The following is an 8,808-nucleotide window of genomic DNA, read 5'->3' as shown; positions in this document are numbered from 1 at the left end:
TCCTGAGGTTGCTCTTTATCAAATTAGAAAAAGATTGTGGCTATATGCTGAATGGGCACAAACTTGATCTTTTTGCACCATTCATGAAGTTATGCGTTTTTTCTTAGGACTAAGATTTCCACGTTGTCGTCACCGGCTCAACAAAACTTAACTCTAATTAGGACCCATTTGGAGTGTATTCTGGATACACATTACTTTTTTCCCCTCCCCAGTCCCCACAGAAAGAGTCCTGCCGACTTTTCTCTTGCCTCTCATCTGCAGTTTTTTATCTTTTTCTTGCTTCTTATCCTTACGGCTTTACTTATTTGCCTTTTTCAAACGAAGGACTAATTCCATGGTCAAACCCTATCAGAGAAAGCAACCTCCCATGAATCAGCCAAATGTCTATCAAGGAAACGTATCCTAATTAATCTCCGTATAAGATTTGTACGTTGAAATTTAATTATAGTTCAAGAAGCCACGCCAGAGGCCTATAAATACCAACCCTCTGGACCTCCCAGAGCCCATAGAAGAAGAAGAAGAAACGCACACGATGGAATGCACTGGTAAGGCCTCAGGCTAATAATGATAGATTTGTTTCAAGCATATATTATGGAGAGAGAGAACTTTTTATTTCTTCTCTCCTCTCACTTCTTTCTCGGTTGGAATTAGTTTCGTTCGAGGTGCACTACTCTTCTGACATATGTTCTTAACTGTGGTGCTGCGAAGGGAAGAGCTCATGGCCTGAGTTGGTAGGAGTCGAGGGGAAGGAGGCAGCGAAGATAATCGAGAGGGAGAATCCTGCAGTCAACGCCATCATCGTGACGGTCGGAGAATCCGTCATCCAGAACTTCCTGTGTGGTAGGGTGTGGGTTTGGGTGAATGAAGATGGCAAAGTTGCCCGAGTTCCTAAAATTGGATAGATGTTGACGTAGAGGGCACCTTGGTTATTAAATAAAGTGGCAGAGATGGTATATATTTTATTCTGTCGCCCATATGAATAATATTAACATGCAATGATTGTAAACACCACCGTTCATTCAAGGAAAACTCGATATTTTATGTTTGGTTTGGTGAAGGAGATGTGATCACCCATGCAAATGGGATGCTTCGACTTGAAGCTGTGGTTTTGCGACAATGGTTGAGGACAAACCATGGATTTATGTAGTGGCTGAGTTTACCTTGGAAACTTCTAGTATATGTACTGTGTTGCCGAAGTAGATGGTGATTTTGACAGATAATGCCACTGTCGGTGTTATCATCTGTCTTGATTTGTTTTAATGTTTAACTATGATAATAAAAAAAGCTTTTGTTTTATTTTAAAATAAATTTAGTCAAAAATTGGATTGAATAAAATATTATTTCTATATAAGTGGGATTGACTAGTGGATATATTATGACAGCCCATGCCGTGCAACGCACAAACACCTATTAAGTAAAAAGAATGACTGATAGATGGTTATAGTTATCAAATCTTCTGAAAAATAGTTTGCTTGAAATCTTGCTATTAAAACCTAATATATGATATCATTTGTTTAAAGCAATATGCAATAGAAGAAAAATAATATTATAGTAAAAACAATAAGTATCAAAATAAAAATAAAATTATAAAAAGAAGATACACTCTATACACAATTAGTAGTGCTTAATCAAAAGTTCTACAATTTAGTAATAGCAAATTTCATGTAATACAGTTAATAATGCAAATTAACAGTACTAGAATAATCATCTATCATCAACATATAAGGACATAAGTCATAAGTAGGTGCCCTTTCTATAAGTTGTTTTATAAATAATAGAAAGGCATTCTAATGGCTCTACAATGTTAGTCTTACCCTCGTGTATGGAGAAGTTGCTTTTATGTTTTAAACCCATGACACCTAAGTCAAAATAGAGCAACCTTCCTAGTTTGTCGAAGACCACCCTCCAAAATGGTTGTAATATCCATTACCCAGTTATGATCCTGACAATCTAAGGTCCTACAAGGGGCAGACTGGAGATAGATTTAACCTTTAGCATTTTTTTAATACAAATATGCTGTCTAGGACTTAGAAGTTGTGTTATTGTGCTTGTCAGCCTAAGTCTTTTGCTATTGTACCGAACAATAGCCTCTGAGAAAGAATGAAATTTTTATTGAAAATAGCTTGAATTCAATGCATAAGAAAGAATATCAACCTATTAAGTAGGAAAAGAACCACACTTCCGATGAAAGTCTTATGAATTAATCCTATGTGTTGCTGCATACTAAATTAAATATCATATAATTATGGATCCAAAATAACAACTATTTGGTGCAGCCCTTACAAAGTACAATCCCAAGCAATAGTTACAATATTTTATTATTAAAAATATTCCTAATAATTTAGTCAGAAAGAGAAAAAAATACTAAAAATTTTCAGAAATTTGAAGTAATCTGAACATGAATATCAAAGCACATAGTTTGATATATGTAGTTGTCTAGCTCGTCAATATTAGAGAGAAAAAAAATTGTTAACATTCTTGGTACCTCACCTCCAAGGGCTTACCCTTCAAGAAGTGCTGGCTTCAAATCCTAGATATTGCTTAGAAAAGCTTATCAATATTATTGATAAAGCATGTTGATTGTTAATCCTTCTTGCAGCATGAGTAGACTTGAGATGTATAGATGGTGAGATTAAAATTAAGATCGAGATATATTGCAAGGGGATAAAGGGGATCTTTTTAGCTAAGATCATGTATTTTAGATTTAAAAAAAAAATTGGATAAAATTTTGAGCTGCTAGATCACTTCCATAGTACCCACTTTTTCTGAATCAATTCCTTTGAATTCGATTTCAAAAGATTATTTTCAGTACTCAATTTTTCTTTCATTTCATTGATTAAATCCTTCTCTTTTGAAATCCAAGAATTTGCTTTCTTATGATTTTTAAGTTTGAGAGATAGCTTCTCATATTCTTCAAGGAGTTCAGAAAAAGCAAAATGTAATTCATTAAATATAAGGTCATTTTGTGTTTCAAGATTTACCTTATTTTCATGTGCCATGAAACAGAGGTTAGCTTTCTCTGATTGTTCTTCTTCTTCCTCGGAGCTGCATGCTTCGCTATCTTTCCGAGTTGCCATTATTGCTTTCTTCTAGAATCTTTTCGGTCTTTCCTTAAACAATGGACAATCTAGTTTGTAGTGGCCCAACTTTCCACATTCATAACATGACACTGGCTGTTCCTTATCTTTGCCAGAATCTCCCTTAGCTAATGTCCTTTTATCTTGCCACTTCCTTCTTATGAAACTTTTGAATCTCCTTGTTAATAATGCCATTTCTTTTTTGTCATCAGAGGAGTCAGATGCAGTGCCTTCCTTCTTGCTGGATTTGAAGGCGATTATTCTTACTTTCTTCTGCTCTTCATCTAGATTCTGATTCATGTTCAGTTCATGGGTCATCAGTGAACCTAGTAGCTCTTCCAAGGGTAGAATGTTGAGGTCTTTGGCCTCCTGTATTGCAGTCACCTTGGCTTTCCATATCTTTGGCAAATACCTAAGAATTTTTCTCACAAGTTCACTATTAGTGTAGGACTTGCCAAGACTCTTTAGATCATTAATAATGTTAGTAAATCTAGTAAACATATCAGATATTGACTCATATCGTTCCATTTTAAAGAGTTCATATTTATACACAAGAATATTACTTTTTGACTCTTTAACTTGGTTTGTTCCTTCATGAGTCACTTCTAATCTATCCCAGATTTTCATAGCAAAGATGCCAGTAGATATTCTATTAAATTCATTTGCATCTAAAGAGCAATATAACACATTTATGTATTTAGCATTTATTTGAGCCAATCTTTTATCTTGCGTATCCCATTCATTTTCAAATTTAGGAAAGGGGATGCCATCAATTATTTTTGTGGGTGTGTGAGGTCCATTTAAAATAACAGTCCACAAATCATAATCTAAGGCCTGAATGAAAATACACATTCATGCTTTCTAATATGTATAGTTTGATCCAACAAACAGTGGCGCCGGCGGTCTGCTTGTGGATTGGCCTTCTAACACAGATGTCCCAACAGGGGCTGCTATGATCTTTAGCTTTGTTGATAGGATCAACAATAAATATTAGAACACCTGCTCTGATACCAATTGTTGCCCAGATATGCAGCCTAAGAGAGGGGGGGGGGGGGCGGTGAATTGGATAATTAAAAAATTTATCTTAACATATTTAAACTTAATCAGTTTTAGAGTTAAGTATAGTGGAAAGATATCTTGCTAAAGCTCTTTGGGTGTAAGGCTTGAATTCAGTCCAAAGATTAGCAAGAAGGAATGGGATTGCTAAAGTAAGTGCACTTGAAATAGATCTAAGATAAAGAAGTAAATGCACAAGAGAAACAATGTAAAACAAGGCAATCACAAACTCAGAGTTTTATATGTAGGGTTTCATGGCGATCTAGGGGCGCAGCGGAAGCGCGGGATTTCAAAAATTTCTTAATAAGATCCCGTTACATCAAATCCTTATGAACCAAGATCACCTTAATAGTAATAATCAAATAAATAAATATAAATATATGAATAGAGGAATATTTCCAACGCTATATCCAATATGCAGAATTTTTACTAGGTGCCCAAGTGTTCACCCTTCAACGTTGATCCACACAGAAACTGGGTCAAGACTCTAGCTCCAAAGAACTTGATTCTTGATGCGGAATTTTTTCAAAGAACTCTAATGATTTGCTTTCCTTTCTTTCTAATCTTCTTCTTTTTTCTAAATCTCCTTCTAAACTATTTATCCTAAAGAAGATCTCCTTGTCTTGGCTTAGGACAACCTAAGAGAGAGATGTTAGAAAGAAGAAGACTTGTAAGAAAGAAGGGATAAGAGAGAGAGTTGGATTGATTGAAAACATAGGTGGCATAGAGATGCATCACCAAAGGATGCATCCCATCCATTCACCCATCAGGGGGCGTGTGATCCAAAGGGAGCGCCTCATGAAAAGAGGCGTATTTTGGAAGGGATGTAATAAGGATGAAAAGGGCGTCTCATCCTTATCCATCCATCGCGTGATAAGAAGAGTGCCTTATCAAAAATCCTGTGAACTTCCTCCTCACATCATCACGCCCCTATGAAGCCTCATTACTCAGCCAACACTACAAGAAAATACGGTTTTGCCGACTCTTCCCCGCCGACGCTATCAAAAAGCGTCGGCGAATTTCGAGCGGGGGCCGAAATTCAATGACACTTTGTGATAGCGTTGGGTGAAATTTAGATACGACGACGCCCGATCCCTTCTTTTTCACCCAGCCGCCCCGATCCCTTCTTTTTCACCCAGCCGCTCCATCCACGCAGCATTGCTTCCTCCGCCGAAGTTCTTCTTTTAGTCCCACACCGGAGACCCCACCCATTCTCCCCTTTTCTTTATCTACTGCACCTTTGGGCTTCTCCGTTCTTCTTTCTGCTTCTCTTTGGCGTGGGGTGTTGGGAGGGAGAGGATGGGGATCGATCTGAACATGATCGAGGAGGAGGAGGAGGAGGAGGCGGAGCACCCGACCTCACTCCAGCCACCGCAAACCCACCACCACCACCGGCGGCAGCCCCCTCATCCTCCGCCGCCGATAGCGGCATCGGGCGGAGTAGTTGGAGGTTCTTCTTCTTCTGGGGCCTCGCCGCTGGTGTGCCTGGAGCTCTGGCACGCCTGCGCGGGGCCGTTGATATCCTTGCCGAGGAAGGGGAGAGTGGTGGTGTACTTGCTGCAGGGGCATCTCGAGCAGCTTGGAGACGGCGGCGGCGTTGGGCTCCTCCATTACGATGTGCCTCCCCACGTCTTCTGCCGCATCCTCGATGTCAAGCTTCGCGTCGGTTTCCTAAATGTCATCCACAGCTAAGACATGGAACTGAGTCTCTGCAGCAACAGCCATGGTGGCTGAGTACTCCTAAGAAGAACAAGAAGAGGGAGGGGTATGGAATAAGAGGAGGTGTGGGGTTGGGTTATAGGGGTGTTTTCTCTATATAATGGATTCCCTGGGAAAGGGAGGGAGGCAGATGTAACGAAGCCCCACCCAAATCCCACCACATGGAAAGCAAGATCCGACCATATTTCCTCCATATCTTCCCTAAAATCCTCCTCAATTGACCCTTTAAAACTTTGAATTGGGCGTTCTTACCTAAATAATTTTTAACGACGCGTTTAAGCGTCGCTAAAAATCAACCTTTTACAACGCTTCTCAAGAGCGTCGGAAAAAACTTTTCCCACTCCAGTATCACCGACGCTTTGGTGACGCTTCTGTTTGCGTCGGCGGTACTTTAGCCGACGCTAAAAAGCGTCGCTAAAGGTCCCAAAAAGCGTCGGGATAGGTCCTTTTTCCTGTAGTGCAATTATGTCCCTATCCAATGGTGGACATCATAATCCAATGGCTATGATTGAAGGCGCCATCAAGAAGGGAGTTATGTCATCATCCAATGGCTTGATGATGATCCAAGGGCTCCAATCCAAGGCGCCACAACATGATCCTAATATGTCTTCATCCAATGGCTGATGAAGATCAAATGGTTATGATTAAAGGTCCTATTTAACCCAATCCAATTGGGTTCAAACCAACTCGCCATTATATCTTCATCCAATGGTTGATGAAGATCTAATGGTCAAAAATGAATGTATCATCAAATCTAATCCAGTTAGATTCAAACCAAGCCAATTAGGTGCCAACTCTTAACCAACCCATATTAGGATATGATCTAATCAAATTAGATTAATCCAAATCAAGAATCAGATTCAAATCCAATTCAAATCAGGAGCCAAAGTTTGTAACACATGCTAGTATGTTCATCTTGCAAACATAATCTAATCGTATTAGATCCTTAATCAGTTTTCTTGTGTGTGATCCATTGGGTTCCATACCTAGCTAGCAGTAGATGCGGGTGCAAGTTGACCTAACTTGATTAGAACTCTTCTAATCAATTTAGGTCCAATTTGCGTGAACCCAAACTTAACAATTAGAACCCTTTCTAATTGGTGAGCGAATTAAACTCTTGATGGAGACATTGGAGCTGATTATCCGCCCGTCTAGTCCACCATCTTATTTGCATTTTTATTTTATTTTTATTTCTGGGCGTGTTTGCATTTTATTAGTGTAGGGCTTATTTGTGTTATTTTTGGGCTTATTTGGAGTTATTTCTTTGCAAGGGGTTTTATGTTAATTGTGTTTATTTGACCCTATATATAGAGGACAATCTTATGATTAGGGTTTTAATGAAGTGAATAAGAGTTTCTTCCTACGTTCTTTTTTCCCCTCTCTCTTCCTCCCCCTCCTTCTCTCTCATCCTCCTCCCTTCTTTTTCCTCTTCTCCTCCTCTCTTCCTCTCCTCCTCTTCCTCCTCCCTCTTCCTCTATCTCCTTGTTCTGCCGCAATAGCAGCCTTCACCGTGATTAAATTACATGTCGCAAAGTGTGGTATATAATTTAAACTTGGTCTAACTAAATTAGCAAGGGTTAGCTATATCAAATGTGGAGTGGAAAGAAGCTACCTCGACACACCTTAGAGCGTGTGATTGTCCTACTTACATAAAGCAAATCAACCTCAATAAGTTGAAAGCATGAGGTAAACTTTGTCACCTTGTGGAATATCCTGAAGAAACAAAAGATTAGTTTTTCTATAACAAGGAGGATCATAAAATTTTCGTTAGTAGAAATGCTGCATTTGTAGAAGAGGATATCATCCTCGGTGAACATAAGCACCAAGAAATAGACTTAATGACAAAAGAGTTGATGAGCCTCAAGTTGTAAATGATGTTGTTCTCTTAAAATTCCAGTCCCATAAAGAAAATGTCTGAGAGCAAGGCAACAGCCTTAAGTGGTTAACTTATCTAGGTGAGCATTATTCATTACTCCCAATAATGAGGATAATGCAAATCCTTGCATATATCAAGAGGCTCTCTCAGTAGTTGACTCTTCTATGAAAGGATGCCAGGACAAGATTCGCCACCTCGGTACTGAATCTCATACTGGTACCACATTAGTGCTATGTCGATATGGTACAGTACAAAATCTTTTTGGCATACCGAGTATTAGCATGCCACTCGTACCGAGTATTGATACTGAGCTGGTATGGTACGGTACGTTCCGTATCAGCCTGAATCCATACAGTCGGATTTAGGCCGATACGGCGAACCATGAGTTAGGGAGCTAAAAATGGATTCCTTGGAGGCTAATAGCATTTCGATGTTGTAGACCCTTTCAAAAGGTAAAACTCACAAGAAGCAAGTGGATAGTCAAAAAGGGGCATGGATTGTAAGGTTAAGACCTTCAAAGCTCAGTTAGTAGGGAGAGATTATACTCAAATCCAAGGTGTAGACTATGAAAAATTCTTCTAGCCAATGGCAATGATTAAGTTCACCAGGGTTATATCGGCCATTGCAGTTTACTATTATTGCATCATCCAATTGATGGATACCAATACCGCATGAAATTCTAACCTGACAAGATCCTATTCCAACCCCATGTAATAAGGGATACCCCAATATAGCTTCCAAATCTTGATGTCGACAGGATTCAATCCTTAGTCACGTAATTTAGCACCATTTCAATATACACAACATTGGAGTACACATAACATTTTTCATTTCAATATCATAATATTTTTTTGGTGTTCCGTGTTTGGCTCCTCATCAGTAGCACTTTAAAACCAATTGCAGCCAAGTCTGAAAGTGACGCGAAAGGATGAAAGAAGAAACGAATCGGATGCTGGAGTAAAAGGCCAAGCATACCTTGCAAGAGAACGATGCCCAAGGCTGGCGAGCAATACATAGGCTATTCGTCGGATACCTAGTAGCTACAATACGCTAGCATACCAGTATAAACTGCCAAGCACT

At 39.2% G+C, this 8,808-nt stretch overlaps 2 protein-coding genes across 2 annotated transcripts; both read left to right on the top strand.

Moving 5' to 3' along the window:
* Positions 1-478: 478 nt before the first annotated feature.
* On the top strand, positions 479-1,057 carry LOC103697336 (glu S.griseus protease inhibitor-like). The gene is made up of 2 exons (XM_008779175.3): positions 479-545; positions 709-1,057. Exons 1-2 carry the CDS (start codon positions 533-535, stop codon positions 900-902), a joined length of 207 nt encoding a protein of 68 aa, XP_008777397.2. The 5' UTR covers positions 479-532; the 3' UTR covers positions 903-1,057.
* Positions 1,058-5,432: 4,375 nt separating this feature from the next.
* On the top strand, positions 5,433-5,825 carry LOC120112573 (auxin response factor 3-like). The gene has a single exon (XM_039132155.1). It carries the CDS (start codon positions 5,433-5,435, stop codon positions 5,823-5,825), a length of 393 nt encoding a protein of 130 aa, XP_038988083.1.
* The last annotated feature ends 2,983 nt before the right edge of the window (positions 5,826-8,808 follow it).

This window comes from Phoenix dactylifera, chromosome 11 (genome assembly GCF_009389715.1).
Source record: "Phoenix dactylifera cultivar Barhee BC4 chromosome 11, palm_55x_up_171113_PBpolish2nd_filt_p, whole genome shotgun sequence".
Lineage (NCBI taxonomy): Eukaryota > Viridiplantae > Streptophyta > Magnoliopsida > Arecales > Arecaceae > Phoenix > Phoenix dactylifera.
The sequence above is the reverse complement of the archived record's forward strand: the minus strand, read 5'-3'. Positions and strand labels throughout refer to the sequence as shown.

Coding starts and splice junctions, on each gene's coding strand:
- LOC120112573 (XM_039132155.1), top strand. CDS start 5,433: ATGGGGATCGATCTGAACATGATCGAGGAGGAGGAGGAGGAGGAGGCG.